The sequence below is a fragment of the Dama dama genome, chromosome 13, assembly GCF_033118175.1.
Source record: "Dama dama isolate Ldn47 chromosome 13, ASM3311817v1, whole genome shotgun sequence".
NCBI classification, from domain to species: domain Eukaryota; kingdom Metazoa; phylum Chordata; class Mammalia; order Artiodactyla; family Cervidae; genus Dama; species Dama dama.
In genome coordinates, this window is record NC_083693.1 from 28,323,439 (window position 1) to 28,341,229 (window position 17,791).

The following is a 17,791-nucleotide window of genomic DNA, read 5'->3' on the forward strand; positions in this document are numbered from 1 at the left end:
ATTATCAGCAAAGGAGAGAAGGCCCCTGATGGCAGGAAGCTGGCTGGGCTCAGGGGTTGGCCTTTCAGCCCTGGGGGCCTCTCAGCAAATAGTCTCTTGGAAACAGGGCAGCTGTCCCTGAGGAGGGGCGGCCTGGGAGGGGCCTCACTCCCCCCACACACCGGACCCTGGAGGAGCCCCTGTATGAGCAGGACTGCAGCCCTGGCTGGCGGGACTGCCTTGGGCAGGTGACCTGGGCAATTCCATAGTCTCCAGGGTCCCTGCTGCTCTGGTCACAGCCCTGAAACCCTGTTTCAGGTTGGCTCCATGCCTATATCCCTTTTGGGTCATAAGACAACTACTGGGCTGCCTGAGGGCCACTAGGACCCTGGAATCCCCCCCTGGGTCTGCACATCTCCACCCTGTCTTCGCCCCCCACCCAAGCCCCAGTCCCAGGTGCATCCTCAACATGTCCCTTCTTGGGGGTCCAGCAGGTGCCTCCCCTTTCAGCTCCTGCTTAAAGGGGGCTGATCATCCGTCACTCCCCACCCCGTCCCTGAGATGCCCTGAAAGTCTCCCCATCAGCATCAGACACAGCATCCTTATTCATTTCTTTTTTTTTTTTTTTTAAATATATGTTTATTTATTTATTTGACTGCATGAGGTCTTAGTTACAGCACATGGGATCTTGTTCCCTGACCAGGGTTTGAACTCGGGCCCCCTGCATTGGAAGCACAGAGTCTTAGCCACTGAACCACCAGGGAAGTCCCCCCTTATTCATTTCTAATCCTTTCTTCCCAGCTTGGAAGCTGCTAAGCAGTCTCCCAGGCCAAGAAAATCCTCACTGGCGGGAGGGAATTCAGAACAGTCACTACTTCCCATGTCATCTTGTCCCCACAGCCTTGCCCTCACCCCATGGTTCCTCCCCATTCACCCCTGAAGCTGCCCTCCTCCAAGTAGGGCTGTGTCCCTTCAGATGGCAGCTCCTTCTGGTGATTCTGCAGGGAAGAGAGGCCGGGACATGTGTCTTCAGGTTGCTATGGAAGGAAACTGTGGCCCTGAGGGGTGTCCTGGGTCCCAGAGCCCTGAGCTTGGTCCTGGGCTCCCACCCATGGACCACGGAAGCGTCAGCAGGGCCTGTGGTTTGTAGAGCCAAGGGTTCACACCCATGACTTTGGTAGTTTCATATGGAGTTTCCACTTCCCAGTCATGCCACCGTAGGGAAGGCACTTGATTCCCCCAGCCTTAGTTTTCTCATCAGTAAAATGGGATCAGCAGTACAATCCACAAACATTTTTCTGAAACCGTTGAGGTCAGATATGCTCCAGAATTCAGAATTTTTCACCTTCAGACAGGTGACACGGTACATCTATTCTACATGACATCACAACCCACTGGGCTCTGAAAGCACCTTGTTATCAAACACAGTAGTCTTTAGTTGCATAAACAACTATATATGCATGTACACTTTTGAATATTCACAGTAAGTGAATTAAATAGACCATAAATTGCCTCATGTCTGTTCATGTCAAGTTTTGTAATCAAAGGAACTTCTAAAAATTATTTTCCTATTTTCAGAGCCTGGAAGGGTTGTGGTTGCAGATAGTGGCAATCCTACCCTGTTTGTCCATAAATAGTAGCACACAGCACAAAGAGATAAAAAAGTGTTTGTAGTTTGGGCCAGACCAAACATGGCTGTGAGGTTTGGGATAAGACAAGTCTCCTGACAAGGTCAAGGGTGATGGGTGGGGAGAATCATTCTGGAGAGGCTGTGCTGTTACCCGAGGGTCTGAGCCATTGGTTCCAACTCCACGGATCCTGAGCCTTAGTCACTCCAGGCTCTGCAGCCTTTTCCAGGCATCTGACTTATTCTGCCTTCAGAGCTGGATCTTTCTCTGGTAGGTTCTCGGTGAAGACCACTGCCATACTGGTGACTGTGACCTGCCTGACCATCACAGCACCATGTCCACCCGGTCGACATCCCCAGAAAAGTGGGCCTTGTGTGTCGTGCGCTGCTGCCTTCACCTGCCACAGCTCTTCTCCACCTGCGTAGCTTTCTCCCTGGTGACTGACATGGGCATTGGAAAGGGGGCCATAGGTAACTGGTCCCTGTGCCTCTGGGGCTTCTGTTTCACTGTGACCCTCATCACCTCCATCACTGAGTTATGTAAGGTCCAGTCCTGCTTTCCTTTCTTTTGGAACAACTTCCCCGTCACCTATGCCTGCTACGCAGCCCTCGTCTGCCTCTCGGTTTCCATCATCTACTCCGTCACTTACATCCAGTTCTTGCCTTATGGTCCTCACCGAGACCGGGCCATCGCCGCCACTGCATTCTCTTGCATCGCATCTGTGCTGTATGCCATGGAAGTGGCCTGCACGTGGAATGGCTACAAGATCATGAATACCACCTGCTATGTGCTCACTATGCCAGGCCTGCTGAAGGTGCTGGAGACCTTCATGGCCGGTGTCATCTTCGCCTTTCTCAGCAACACCTCCCTGTACCTGCACCAGCCGGCCCTGGAGTGGTGCGTGGCCGTGTACTCCATCTGCTTCATCCTGGCAGCAGTGACCACCCTGTTGAACCTGGTTGAATGGGAACACAGGCTGCCTGTCGAGGCTGTGATCACGATGCTCTCTGTCCTTCTCTACATCAGCGCTCTGGTCCTCTGGCCACTCTACCAGTTCAACGAGGAGTTCGGCGGGCAGCCCCAGAGGTCCAGTGATTGGGACTGCAGGGACGAGCTCACCTACGACATGTGCACCTGGGACCAGCGATTGGCTGTGGCCATCCTGACAGCCATCAACCTGCTGGCTTACGTGGCCGACCTGGGGTACTGGGCCCGCCAGGTCTCTGTAGGGACTGAGGACCAGTCCAGGGACTCCTGATCCTCTGCTCACAGGAGGTATCCTCACTGAGCTCTGGTGTTCTCTGATGCCCTCTTCCTGGCTCTCTCTCCCTCTTCACATCCTTCCCCACTCATCTCTCTCTCTTTTCTCTTTCCTTGTCTCCTACTCTGTCTCCTTCCTGTTTTGTTTGGCAGCCACACTGTTTCACCTCTTTCTCTTGCTGCTCTCATCTATTCTACATTTTGTGGGTTTTTTTAAACTCTTTTCTGGGTGTCTTTGTTTTTTCTTCTCCTGTGTCCTGACCACCTCTCCCCATCTTCCTTCTTCCATCAGGACCTGAGACTCCTTCCTTCTCTGCCCACCGCCCCCTCCCACCTCCTAAGGTGCTGACTCCACATCACACAGCCCTCTGTGCAGCTGTTCATACCCTGGGCCTCCAGAGGGGCCTCGTTGCCAAAGCGTGTCTGTCCCCCTGGGGGTGTCTTAGTTGGGGTGTGTGTGTGTGGGTTTGGGAGTGGAGTGGGTAATGAGGGATTGTGTCCCCTTTCTCCCAGTGGAGGGTGGTGTATAGTGCCCTTCCCCTTCAACTAAAAACAAACAAACAAAATCTCTGGCCTTCAGTAATTTCCACTGAGCAGGAGTCTTGAAGTAGAGACCCTGGATTCCTGGGCCCCAGTTGGTGCTCCGCCCCACCTGAGATTGGCTCCAGAATTTCTCCTAGCATGCCAACCAATGTCTGGGGAATCAAAAAAGGAGCCGGTGAAGATCTCCAGGGACTTGAAGATACTTGTTTATGGTGTTGGTGAGGGACAGTGATGTCATCCTCCCGCCCTAGTGATAAAAACTGCAGAGCCCAAGATAGTAAAGGTTTTGTTGACTTGAAGATGAGGGTGACTAAAAATTAAAGCAGGGAAGCTAGGAATTCCCCCACTTCGCTACCCCAGAAATTGTCCTTTGATAGTATTACTTTACTCGTGGCATCTGCTATGTGTCTGTCCTCAAGACGCTTCCTCAGATTTAGAAGCAAAAAGACTTTAACAAGACAAAAATCGATAGCCTGTTAGTTTAGCAGTTGGAGTGGAAATCAATTAAGTCAGCTGAGGAAAAAGAGAGTAATAGGATCTCTTCAAAATTCAAATCCATAATTTTTAAAGGACAGGGAAAAAGCTGGACATCAATTTTTTAAATATAAAATAATGAGATGCTAGCAACTGGGTGGCTGCATATGAATTTGTTCAACTAATTTTTATTACAGTACTTAAGGGAATAATGCTGACCTCAACGATTAGTACTTTTGGACTGAGTACTTTTTTAGTCCTTTCATAGGACCCATCAGTTTAGAAAATTGTTCTATTTGATTAGCAATAAAGTACATATTTGCATACTTTTTTTTTAAGTGGGTAAACTTTAATCATAGTAAGTTTAACAAAATAACACAGCACTCTAGTTAAAGGCAAATGATACTGGAACGTTCCAACAGTTTAACATCTGCTCCCCTCTCCCCCGTCTTACCAAGTCTGGTAATGGGACTTAATTTGTTCAATTCACTGCCAGAGCCTTGCTTCTTTAGCCTTACTTTTTAATTACTGTGTCGTCTGTGCTGGAGCTAGAGAATCACTCTGGCTTGATTCATCAGCTGATATCATATGAAACAGAGCTGGAAAAAGATGGAAATAGAGAGGTTACCAGTGACTCAGAAACTGAGCTTCCGAAAATTTATTGAACAATCTGACTTACTAGAAGAACTTAAATATGACTTCAATGAAAAAGCTGAATTGAGACACACTGAGACACATGGGCCTTTTGCCTTTAACTATTATAAAAATGTTCTGGAGAGGAATAGCAAGCGCTACTGGGCCCTTGGCCATTTGCCATTTATGAACTTTTGGAGAAAGTGTGCAAATTACAAAAAGTATATATCCCACCAGAGGCTGATAAGGAACCAAGAAGCTTCTTTTTCATGAGTGAGAGAGCATTATCAAATCATCATTCTGCTCTTCTTGTCCTCCTTCAAGACCACGGGGTCTTTAGAGCTGGTCAGTGGAGTCAGCAGGCAATAATACATCATGGTCTCCAACATGGAAGTCAGATACCATGTATTCAAATGGCACTGCAGGTACATTATGATGTAATTGTGCTAAACCCCATGACAATTTTGTGGACCAGCAGACAGGAAAAGAGTGGAAAGAACTCTTAACACAAAATGTTGAGTTCTCTTCCAGAAAAATGGTTCAGACAGAGAGCTTCTTCTCTCTCCAGGAGTCTCTCCAATGTATTCCAAAAAGATGCAACAACACCCTTGAAGAACACATGGTTTATATTTGGGATTACTTCATTTCAAAGACTGAAGGCAAGGATGTTGCCTTCATTGTACATGGTTATGGAGGCTTGGTTTTTATGGACTTGCTTGTTCATAAAAAGTGGGACGTGATGAGCAAAGTATACGCCGTTGCACTTATTGACTCTGAACATCATCACATAGGACACCAGTTGGGAAGTGATGTCCAGTTATTAGAATGGATAAAGCAGCACTGCCGTGAATGGGTGACAAGTCCAAAGCCTTTGGATAAACCTGCAACAACCATTTTGAAAAAGGAGTTTCCTACAGTTTCTGCTGGTACAGAAAAACACAACTTAGCCCCTTCCTCTAGCCTTCAGTCTATTTTTAAATACTTTAGAAAACCTTTGAAAGCCAAAACAGCTATTAATTTTTCTTGAGTGTCCATAGTGACTAGAAGCTCCACAAAAAGAAAGCAAAGTGCTTAAGTTACTTTTTTTGTCATCTAAGATTGTTTTGTCCTACTGAAACTTTGCTAATGTAGATGCTAGAAGAGAAGAACACTTCCAACTGGTATGCAGTGTTATGTTCTGACTTCAAGTCTGATTTGTTGAGTTTTTTTAAGTAAATATGTTTTGCAAATATGTTCTGTAGCCTACTGGTGAACCAGGAAGTCAGTACCGTCATTAATATTTTACAATATTAGTCAAAGTAGTGCTGTTAGAGGATCTTCTTAGGAAAAGATTTCATATGGTTTAATAGAATGACACCAAAACTGTAATTGATAGAAATTAAATATTAAGTAAATCTTTGACTTCTGTATTATTGATGCTATATTAAAATTATAAATGAAAATAAAATTAAGTATCATAAAGTTAAAAAAAAAACAACAAAAAACTGCAGGTCCTGTCTCGGCAGGGAGAAGAGCATGACCCTGCCAGTCTTAAAAGTGATGTTAGCCTGGAGTTTTTCCTTTTGATTCTTTTCTGGTCAGAAGGCCAAAAATTACTGGATGACCCTATTAAAGAAAAAGTTTCTCTTCAAGTTTTCTTGGGCAGAGGGTTTATACAAGGTGGAGGCTGCTGCTTCCATTGTCAAAGGAATTGCACTGCTTGAGTGTGAGGTGACACCCCACATGCGTTTCTCTGTGTCAGTTGCTTTCTGCTGCTTTCTGCTTCTCTGGGACTCAGGCGTAATATGATCTAGATCAATGTACATAATCTTAAAAATTTCCCGGAAGTTTGGATTCCCATCCGCCCCTGCTATCAAACATAAAAATAAGCTGGGTCCCTTTTCCCACATTTACAATGTTCTTTTCAATTTCAATTTAAACAGGAAATAAAAGAAATTTTAAAAACTACCCTAATCAAATCCACATACTTTAATTGCTCCAAATTTGCCTAGAGCTCAAAAGATTCCTAGTCAATTCCCACCCTCACCCAAACCTAGGTTTCTGGAAGCCCCTCCCACTGACTCCCCACCCCAACTTGGACCGGAGCCTGGGGGTTGCAGCCGACCTGTGACAAAAGGTGTTGGGCCCTACCCCAGTGCCCACATTCTGTCCCTTAGCTCTTAAAGGGGCCATGACAACACCTGGATGCCTCTCTAGAAAGGTGTGTACTTGGGTGCATGCTCAGTGCATGCGTGCATGTGTGTGTGTGTGTGTGCTCATTGCTCCCCTGCGTTGAGATCAGCAGCCCTTTACAGTAACTGGTGGCTTGGAAGGTACCTTAAGTCTCCTGTTCTGTGTCACAAAGCCTCACCAGGGCCAGAGGGGCCAGGAAACAGACCTGTGGGGGAGGGGCAGGACCCCCGCTGCTGCCACTCACTCTTGTCCTGGGATGGATCAAGTGATCGGCACCAGCGGCCTTTGTTGGATTGGGGAAAATCATACAAAGGAATGAAATAAAATTCATAATTTAAAACAGATAAGAAAAATTTAAACAAAAATTTTCTCTGCTGGTTTTGACCGCTTCCCTCCCCTCTAGCATACATTGTGCATTTGCATTATGTGTAAACCAGTCCTCCCAAGGGCAGAAATACCTGCTCCACCATAAAGGTTAATTTTTTAAATAACTTCTTAGAAGATAATGCTGTCTACATATTAGGTCAGTGCAAACACAATCACAGTTTCAGACCATGAATTTTAAATCATTATAACTAGGCTCAAACACATCTTTATTAATCAAAATAGTAACCATTACAATCAATGTATTTTTGCCAATGAGAAATAAGCTTGTTTATTCCTATAGCATAAAAATCCGTGCTTCAGGATACAACAAATTCTTGGAAAGCATTTTCTGCCTCCTGCTGGTTATGGAAGTGTGTTTTCTGCAAAAAGTTGTCGAGGTGCTTGAAGAGGTGTTAGTCAGTTGGCAAGAGGTCAGGTGAACATGGCGAATGAAGCAAAACTTGCTCACAATTTGTTCAACTTTTGAAGCGTTGCTTGTGCGACGTGCAGTCGGGTGTTGCTGTGAAGAATTGGGTCCTCTTTGTTAACCAATGCCAGCCGCAGACATTGCAGTTTTGGGTGTATCTCATTGATTTGCTGAGCGTACTTCTTAGATGTATTGTGTTTGCCGGGATTCAGAAAGTTGTAGTGGATCAGACAGGCAGCAGACCACCAAACAGTGACCATGACCTTTTTTTGGTACACGTTTGGCTTTAGGAAGTGCTTTGGAGCTTCTTCTCAGTCAAACCACGGAGCTGGTCATTGCTGGTTGTCATATACAATCCACTTTAAGAAAACAATGTTTATTTTTAATTGAAAGATAATTGCTTTACAATATTGTGTTGCTTCCTGCCATACATCAGTAATGAATCTGCCACAGGTGTACTTATGACCCCTCCCTCTTCAACATCCCTCCCACTTCCCCTACAATCCACTTGTTGCATGCCACAATCTGATTGAGAAACAGTGCTGTGTTGCATAGAATAAGAGAAGAAGACTTTTCAGATAGATGATTTTTTTGATTTTTGGTCAGTTCATGAGGCATCCAGTTATAGAGCTTTTTCACCTTTCCAATATCTTCAAATGGCAATTGACCTTAGAAGGGTTGATATCGAGTTCTTCAGAAACTTCTTGTACATTTGTAAGAGGATCAGTTTCAATTATGGCTCTCAATTGTCATCGTCAACTTTTGATGGCCGGCCACTATGCTCCTCGTCTTCAAGGCTCTTGTCTCCTTTGCAAAACTTCTTGAACCATCTCTGCACTGTATGTCAGCGATTCCTGGGGCAAATGTGTTGTTGATGTTGCAAGTTGTCTTCACTGCTTTAAGACCCATTTTGAACTCAAATAAGAAAATCACTTGAATTTGCTTTTTGTCTAATAGCATTTCCATATTCTAAAATAAATATAAAATAAACAGCAAGTAGTAAGTCATTAGCAAAAAAACATAAAATGAGAAATGTGCAATTAAAATGATATTTAGCATAACCACATTTATTTAGAATGTATTCCAATACCAAATGGCAAATTTCAATAATGCAAAAACCGTAGTTATATTTGTACCAACCTGATACTTATGACCAGCTTCCCAGGTGGCACTAGTGGTAAAGAATCCATCTGCCAATGCAGGAGATATGACACGTGGGTTCGATCCCTGGGTTGGGAAGATCCCCTGGAAGGGGCATGACAACACACTCCAGTATTCTTGCCTGGAGAATCCCATGGACAGAGAAACCTGGAGGCCTACAGTCCATAGGCTCACACAGAGTCGGACATGACTGAAGCGGCTTAACACACATGTAGTACAATACTTAGGGGCAGATTAATGTCACTACCTTTATTACTTGTCTTCCACCTATTTTTATAAGATTCTTGTTTCTTGCATTAACAGTTCTGTGATTGTGTCTGTGATGAAATTTAATGACGACTAGGCTGCTTGAAATTATTCATATAATAGTCAGCTCTATAAGATCCATGACTGTAACCTTGTGACCCTAGACATGGGAAGGAGCAAAAAATGGAAACCATTTCCCGGAGCCGACAGACTAGTAGGACAGGTGCTCCAGAGGCTTTTGGCTGCTGTTTGCCAGGACTGGGTGCGTAACAGCACACTGAGTGGTCTATCAACAGGCTTGTCTTCCGACCGGGGAACGAGCATTCCTAGCACCCTGGGACAAATCAGTCAAAATGCGCCTCTGAAAATGGGTAATAAGAGAGAGATGGAGGGGAATGTGTAGCAAAGGATGTTGCCCAAACCCAGTTCTACAGGCATGAAGTCATTAGTTACTGCAGTCACCTATGATCCACCATGAAATGGGTTCAGTGCGAATATCAGGATGAGGCATTTTGTGCTCTGAGAAAACTTGCAGAACCAGCCCTCTGGTCAATATTTTCTGGCGAAATTTTTATGAACCCAGTTTCTCACATCTTCCCACACTTAGAAAAGCACTAAAACCATTAACTAAGATATCTCTTCCTCCTGCATGAAGTTACCTTCTTACCAAGCTGTGTGCTGGTTGCATGTCCCCCTCTCCCCAAGTCACACACACATTAAAGTCTCCAGTCTTACCTCCTCAGAACAGTTCTCAGAGCTTCCTGAGAGACTGTCTCCCCAGTTATAATCATCAGGTTGGCTCGAATAAATTCTCAGTTTCTTTCTTAGATTGACTATTGATTAATTTTTTATCCACAAGAGCAACTACACGCTGACCTCCACATGTCTCCTTGCTCAGCACGTTGAGAACAGGGCTCTTCAGTGAATCCAGGTGCTAACACTCTGTCCTGGGTCCCTGGTGCCACAAGCCCTGCAGAGGGGCCCAAACTCTCAGCTCCATCCCCCGCTTCCTACACATCCCCGCTCCCCAGACAAGCCAACCCCCACTCCTCAGGCTGGGGCTCGGGCTCTCTCCTTCCTGGGCCCCTCTCCCGTCTCCTCCACTAAGACACACCCTTCACCCTCCACTCGGAACTGGTGTCCTGCCTGCCCCCCGTCCTCCGTCCCTGCTCAGGACACCTGCCTCCCCTCTGTGGACATGCCCCGCGGGTGTGCTGATGGTCAGGTCGTGGGTCTCCCTTTCTTCATCTGAGAGTTTGATAACCATGGGCCAGGCCTCGCTCACCTGGGTCCTCAGCCTCTGGTCCAGGCTGGCCCAGAGCAGGTGCCTCGTAAACATCTACTGAGCTGGAAGGGCCCACGTGTGGCCGCAGCTCCTAGTGTCCAGCCCGCCTCCCTGGGCCCCTCTACCTGGGTGAGCTCCCAGCCCCCAGCATGTGCCTGTACTTGCCCGGAGTTTTGGAAGGCCTGCTAGTTTGAGCTCAGGGTCCCTCTCACTTTTTGAACCCTCCCCCACCCTATTGCATATCTGCCATTTTGCTCTCTGAGGGGAAATCCAGCAGCTTCTCTATAAGTGAACATCTGGTTACATCTCTGCACGGCTTCCCACTGAGTCCCAGATGCTTAATATGGTTCCCAAGGGTGGGATGGCCTTTCCTTGCCAGAGTCTGCGCTCTCTCTCTCATAAACATTTCTCTCTCCCATAAACATTGCTCACTCCTCCCATCCCTGGATTGTCCTGTGAGAATTACCCCTCCCCCAACAAAGCCCTCATTCAGGAGCCCCTCATTCCCTGAGGGTGCATATTCCAGACCACAATCAGCTCTTAAGAGTTTGATCCAAATGTTAGAGAATCTAGCAGCACTCCACCTTCCCCAAAGGTTTAAATAGTTACCTTCTGAGGGTCCTGTGATGGTGGTCCCAAAACTCCTGAATCACAGCAGGAAAAGGGGACCATGAAGGTGACTGTGGGCATCACTGTCAGGACTCAGACTCCTTGGTCTGCCTCCAGAGGACTCTCTCGTCTATCTGGGAACCTCTGGCATTTGTGGGGAGGAACCACAAGGGGGAGCCCTAAGTATGAGCCCAGGATTCTGCTCACCCACACCTGAAGGGAAGGTAGTGCAGGAATCACCTGACTTACTTCTCCAAGTCGGCTTCCTACCCTGAGGTCCAGGGGTCCACTAATGTCCTGGAATAGGTTCTAGGAGTTCTACAAGAGCCCTGTAACTAAATGCAACATTTCCAATGTATGTGAATGCGTATTCCTGGGACAATCATATAGTCAAAGGGATTTACACGCAGAAAATATTAAAGAGTCTCTGTGTGGTTCCTGTGTAACTCCAAAGAAGTAGGCTCTGCCAATGTTCCTAAACCAAACTGAGTAAGTGAGGGAGCATGGACTTGAGATCTCTCCAGATTGCCCGTCTCGGGCAGTGATCTTTCTTGGCATCAGGAGAAGTAGGTTCAGAAAGATCTGGTACCCTCTCTGAGCATTTAACTTCCCCAGCTTGTCTCCTTCCCAAACCACAGCATCAGAGAATTCCTTAGTGGAGGGACCTCTTTAGAACTTTAGTTAATCTCTCTGTATTATACCCCAGCCTGGGGCTCATCCATTATTTCCCAGAGAGAGCTCTGTACAGTACTCCTCAAAATGCAGTTTGTGGAATAGTACCAGTTGCAAACTGTTCCTGGTCCACAATGAGATAAGTACGCACAGTGAGTGAACATGTACAAACTTTTATAGTAATTTGACACTGTCCAAAGATCCAGGGGTATGACCAGGACCAGACAATGGGGCCTGGAGTTTAAGTTTGGTGTTGGAGTTTGTGCTGACGGTCCAACTGCAGTGGCAGGACAGACACGACCCAGATGAGGGAGGCTGGGCCAGCAAATCAATGCACTGCCTCTTTCATCGAGAATGTCTTGCCAAACACAAAAAATTAACTTTGCAAAACTAAATAGCCGGCTTCAGTTCAGTTCAGTCATTCAGTGGTGTCCGACTCTTTGCGACCCCATGGACTGCAGCATACCAGGCCTCCCTATCCATCACCAACTCCTGGAGCTTGCTCAGATTCACATCCATCAAGTCAGTGATGCCATCCAACCATCTCATTCTGTTGTCCCCTTCTCCTCCTGCCTTCAACCTTTCCAAGGAGTCAGTTCTCCTCATCAGGTGCCCAAAGTGTTGGAGTTTCAGCCTCAGCATCAGTCCTTCCAATGAATATTCAGGATTGATTTCCTTTAGGATTGACTGGTTTGATCTCCTTGCAGTCCAAGTGACTCCTAGGAGTCTTCTCCAGCACCACAGTTCAAAAGCATCAATTCTTTGGCGCTTAGCTTTGTGGTCCAACTCTCACATCCATACACGCCAACTGGAAAAACCATAGCTTTGATTAGACAGACCTTTGTTGGCAAAGTAATGTCTCTGCTTTTTAATATGCTGTCTAGGTTGGTCATAGCTTTTCTTCCAAGGAACAAGCATCTTTTAATTTCATGGCTGCAGTCACCATCTGCAGTGATTTTGGAGCCCCCCAAAATAAAGCCAGCCACTGTTTCCATTTTTCCCCCATCTATTTGCCATGATGATGGGACCAGATGTCATGATCTTAACTTTTTGAATGTTGAGTTTTAAGCCAGCTTTTTCACTCTCCTCTTTCACTTTCATCAAGAGGCTCTTTAGTTCTTCTTCACTTTCTGCCATAAGGGTGGTGTCGCTTGCATGTCTGCAGTTATTGATATTCTCCTGGCAATCTTGATTCCAGCTTGTGCTTCATCCAGTCTGGCATTTCACATGATGTATTCTGCATAAAGTTAAATAAGCAAGGTGACAATACACAGCCTTGATGTACTCCTTTCCCAATTTGGAACCAGTCTGTTGTTCCATGTCTAGTTCTAACTGTTGCTTTTTGACCTGCATACAGATTTCTCAGGAGGCAGGTCAGGTGGTCTGGTATTCCCATCTCTTTAAGAATTTTCCCGTTTGTTGTGATCCACACAGTCAAAGGCTTTAGCATTAGTCAATGAAGCAGAAGTAGATATTCTTCTGGAATTCTCTTGCTTTTTGTATGATTCAGCAGATGTTGGCAATTTGATCTCTGGTTCCTCTGCCTTTTCTAAATTCAGCTTGAACATCTGGAATAGTCAGATAGTGAAGAGTTAAAATGGGTGAATTATAGAAAGACTAATGCATTACTGTCCTTTATTATGTGATAATATTCCAGCTAATTGTCTACAACTATTGTTTTATACAAAGTTAGAATGTATTAAGGGAAGGTCCTGTAAAAATATTCAAACAATAGAACAAACTCGTGGAGATTCTGCAAGTTACGTTTGGTCCCAACTTTTTAAACATGTCAAATGGACAATCAGATTTGCTTATTTATCTTACATCATCAGATTTTTAATGACTTTAATACTTACCTTCTGTTAAAAGAAATACTATGTTTTTATTAGATTTTTTTCATGTTACATCATTTTATTAAATTAGCCATTCTATGAATGTATTAGATTAATCTTCCTGAAACATTATTTTTATTCATTTTAAGCAGTTACAGTATGCCGGTTTTATTTATTTATTATTATTATTTTTTAATTGTCAGGACCATGCAACATGTGGAATCTCGTTGCTTGAGCAGGGACTGAACCTGTGCCCTGTGCATTGGAAGTGCACAGTCTTAACCACTGCACCACCAGGGGGGTCCACTGAAACTATTTAAAGTCATGTCATTACCCTTCTCAAAAATCTCAAACTTCTTTTAAAAGATAAAACTCAAACTTCTCCTTGTGGCAATTTAGATCCTCTTCAGTTGGCGTTGACTTGTATTTTCTGCCTTATTGCTCATTGTTTCTTAAAAAATAATCATTGCATTGTTTCAGGTGTGTAGTGATTTCTCATTGAGGTTATACCTTGCATTTTCCTCACTATTAATGAGTTTGAGTATTTTTTTAAATGTGTTTACCTACCATTTAGTTATCAGTCTTTATAAAATATTTCAGCCTATTTTTGCAATCAAACTATGCCATTTGAACTACATGACTTATTTCTTATATGAACTCTCATTTTTCCAACATAGCACAACTATCAGTTGACACAATTTATACACATTTCCAAAAGAGCACAATTGGTGATTAAGTGAATTTAGTGCATCTAAATAATTTATCTCTTACATTAATTTTCATTTTTGTAAAACAGTAACCATTCTTGTAGACCCAGATCCTGGAGCAAGACTTAAATTTGTATAGAGGATAAAATACCAAATGAAAATTTTGTTGTTAGAATTCTATAATATATAAAGAAATATTTTAAAAAAGCTCCCATTTAAGTCAGTAAGATACACTAAAACTTCTTAAGAAGTTTGGCCCATTTTTGGGGGGGGTTGTTTGCCTATTTATTATTAAGTTGCAAAATTTCTTTCTATATTCCAGATAACAGAAATTAAAAATATAAACCTTGTCATATTTTTAAAAGTTTCCAGAAAAGCTTGCCCCACTCTTGCTCTGGAGTATGGTGGTCACAAGGATCCCAGGTCATATCCTGGGTCCCCTAGTGTCTGAGACTCACAGCGGAGGATCCATTGACCTAGAGAAGGGTGGTCAGTGGAAACGCCCACAAGAGGCACGAGGGAAGAAAATAAGTAATGTGGATGGAGAGGACTAAGGTCCTTGGAGACAACCATCTGAACCTGTCAGGGGCGGTGGAAAAGCAAGATGCCCTGTGAATGACATAGCTCATGTTTACAAAGTAGGAAAAAAGTCTACAGGTACCCCATACACACACGTGTGTGTGTGTGTGTGTACACACATATCTATATATGATTTCAGAGTATGTGAAATGTGCTGAAGTCTGTATGTGAGGTTGAGGACACGGATGCTCTCTGGATGAAGGAGTGGACACTTCTGTGAGTAGACAGGAAGCCTGGCCAAGCCCAAGAAGGGAAACTGGAACATGTAAGATAGTTATAGACCAGTTTTATGTCAATGACACATGAGAATAAGAAAAATATAGAAAACTAAACAGAGATGAGAATGGAAAGCAATATAGAGCATGTAACAGCTACTCAACACCAGCCACCCAACCGTGTTATCTATCGCCGAGGGAACCCAGCCTAGTGACACCAGATCTTTTGAGTCTTCTAAGGGAGGTAGAAATCTGCATTTTCATGTGAAATTAAAGTTCTGTACAGCAACCAAACATGCTGTTGTTGTTCAGTCACTAAGTCATGTCTAACTCTTTGTGACCCCATGAACTGCAGCATGCCAGGCTTCCCTGTCCATCATAGTTTTCCAGAATTTGCTCAAACTCATATCCATTAAGTCAGTGATGCCATCCAACCATCTCATCCTCTGTCATCCCCTTCTACTGCCCTCAATATTTCCCAGCATCACAGTCTTTTCCAGTGAGTTGACTCTATGCATCGGATGGCCAAAGTATTGAAGCTTCAGCTTCAACATCCTTCCTTCCAATGGATATTCAGGTTTATTTCCTTTAGGATTGACTGTTTTGCTCTCCTTGCTGTCCAGGGGACTCTCAAGAGTTTTCTGCAGCACCACAGTTCGAAAGCATCAGTTCTTCGGTGCTCAGCTTTCTTTATGGTCCAACTCTCACATCCGTACATGACTACTGGAAAAGCCATAGCTTTGATATACAGGCCTTTGTCAGCAAAGTAATGTCTCTGCTTTTTAATACACTGTCTAGGTTTGTCATAGCTTTCCTTCCAAGGAGCAAGCATCTTTTAATTTCATGACTGTGACATTAAATGGACACAAAGTTGTCATTTACTCTTAAGTATGAATCATAGGGTCATTTTGGTAGTAAGTTGGGAAAAATTCAGGGACAGTATGACCCTCAGCTTCCCTCATGCCAGTGCCCCTCCCCACCCCAGCAGTGCCCACTGGGAGGCCAGCAGGCTCCAGGGCTCCCCTGGCAACTGGCGCTCAAGGAGCTCTGGGAGTCCAGGGAGGTTCTCAGGTTTGCTCTCTTTCTCTTTCCAGCCTCAGCTTGTCCCAGGGTTTATTATCAGCAAAGGTGACCAGGCCCTTGATGGCAGGAAGCTGGCTGGGGCTCAGGGTGCTGGCCCTTCAGCCCTGGGGGCCTCTCAGCAAATAGTCCCTTGGAAACAGGGAGCTGTCCCTGAGGAGGGGGCGGGCTGGGAGGGGCCTCACTCCCCCCACACTGGACCCTGGAGGAGCCCCTGTGTGAGCAGGACTGCAGCCCTGGCTGGCAAGACTGTCTTGGGCAGGTGAACTGGGCAATTCCATGGTCTCCAGGGTCCCTGCCACTCTGGCCACGTGTCCCTGTCACAGCCCTGGAACCCCTTTAGGCCCCTGTTCTCCTCTCTCAGCTCCAGCCCAGGCCCCTCCTCCATGGGGAAGGTTGGCTCCGTGCCTGCATCCTTTCTGGGTCCAAAGACATCTACTGGGCTGCCTCAGGGCCACTGGGACCCTGGAATCCCCCTAGTCATCTTCACTCTGCTGCCCCCACCTCTGCCCCAGTCCCCAATGAATCCTCAGGGCTGTCCCCTCCCAGGGGTCCATTCAGTGCCTCCTCTTTCAGCTCCTACTGTTAAAATGGCCCGATCATCTGCCCATCTCCATCCCCTCCCTGGATGCCCTGAAAGGCTCCATGTCATAATCAGACACAGCATCCTTGTTCATTTCCAATCCTTTCTTCCCAACTTGGAAGCTGCTAACTGGGGGCTGGGGGTGGGGGTCGGGCTTCCCAGGTGACTAAGTGGTAAAGAACCCGCCTGCCAAAGCAGGAGACGCAGGTTTGATCCCTGGTTCGGGAAGATCCCCTGGAGAAGGAAATTGCAATCCACTCTGGTATTCTTGCCTGGGAAATGCCATGGACAGAGGAGTCTGGAGGGCTACAGTCCATGGGGCCAAAAAGAGTCAGATACGACTAAGCATAACACAGCTGAACCAGTCTCACAGGCCTAAAATCTCCACTCAGGTAGGACTAGTCCTAGTCTCAGACTCACAGTGGGGTGGCAGCTTCAACCCAGGGATCGAACCCAGGTCTCCCACATTGCAGGCTGATTCTGTACCAGCTGAGCCACAAGGGAACCCCAAGAAGCAGATCTTCCCCACCCAGGAGTTGAACTGGGGTCTCTTGCATTGGAGACAGATTCTTTACCAACTGAGCTATCAGGGAAGCCCTTTAAAAACCAAACATTATGTTAACCTATTCTGCGGTTCCCGCATGATACTCTACATTGGAGTCATGCTGGGTTGAAGTCTCCCTTCTCCAATGGGAAAGAGTCACATGTGAAGGCAAAACTGGGGGAGGAAATTCAGAACACTCACTACTTCCCATGTCATCCTGTTCCCACTGCCTTGCTCTCACGCCATGGCTCCTCCCTGTTCACCCCTGGAGTTGCCCTCCTCCAGGTGGGGCTGTGTCCCCTCAGATGGCAGCTCCTTCTAGTGATGCTGCGGGGAAGTGAGGCTGGGACACGTGTGTCTTCAGGTTGCTGTGGAAGGAGGCTGTGGCCCTGAAGGCGTGTCCGGGGTCCCAGAGCTCTAAGCTTTTTCCCTTGATTCCCACCCATGGGCCCTGGTGACATGTGGGCTGTAAAGCAAAGTGTTCAGGCTCCCAGCTTTGGCGTTTTTATCTGGGTTCTCACTCCTCTCCATGGAACATTATTTGAGGCGCTTGGTTCCCTGAGCCTAATTTTCTCTTTGTCAGATGGTTAGGAAGACAATGTATTTATACAATCCCTGTTCTAAAAACTTTGAGGTCAGATCTGCTCTAGAGTCAGAATTTTTCAATTTCAGACAGGCGACATGGTGCATTTACTTATAGGAGATAAAACCCTACTGGGATCTGAAAGCACTTAGTAATCAAATACATTCCATTCTGTGTGTGTGCTCAGTCACCTCCGACTCTGCAACCTCATGG

The 17,791-nt window shown here is 45.7% G+C and overlaps 1 protein-coding gene across 3 annotated transcripts in view; it reads left to right on the forward strand.

Annotated features, from left to right (window-relative positions):
- Positions 1-1,621: 1,621 nt before the first annotated feature.
- LOC133067771 (myeloid-associated differentiation marker-like) overlaps positions 1,622-17,791 on the forward strand; it is a 42,134-nt gene continuing 25,964 nt past the window's right edge. For 2 of the 3 annotated variants that reach the window (XR_009695398.1, XR_009695397.1), the window contains exon 1: positions 1,622-2,882. Coding sequence is in view for 1 of the 3 variants with exons in the window: in XM_061158671.1 (XP_061014654.1) it covers positions 1,942-2,865 (924 nt within the window). In the remaining 2 variants the exon portion in view is untranslated. Of the gene's footprint in view, positions 2,883-3,159; positions 5,925-17,791 lie in introns of those variants that run through there. The other variant, XM_061158671.1, reaches the window with a different exon arrangement.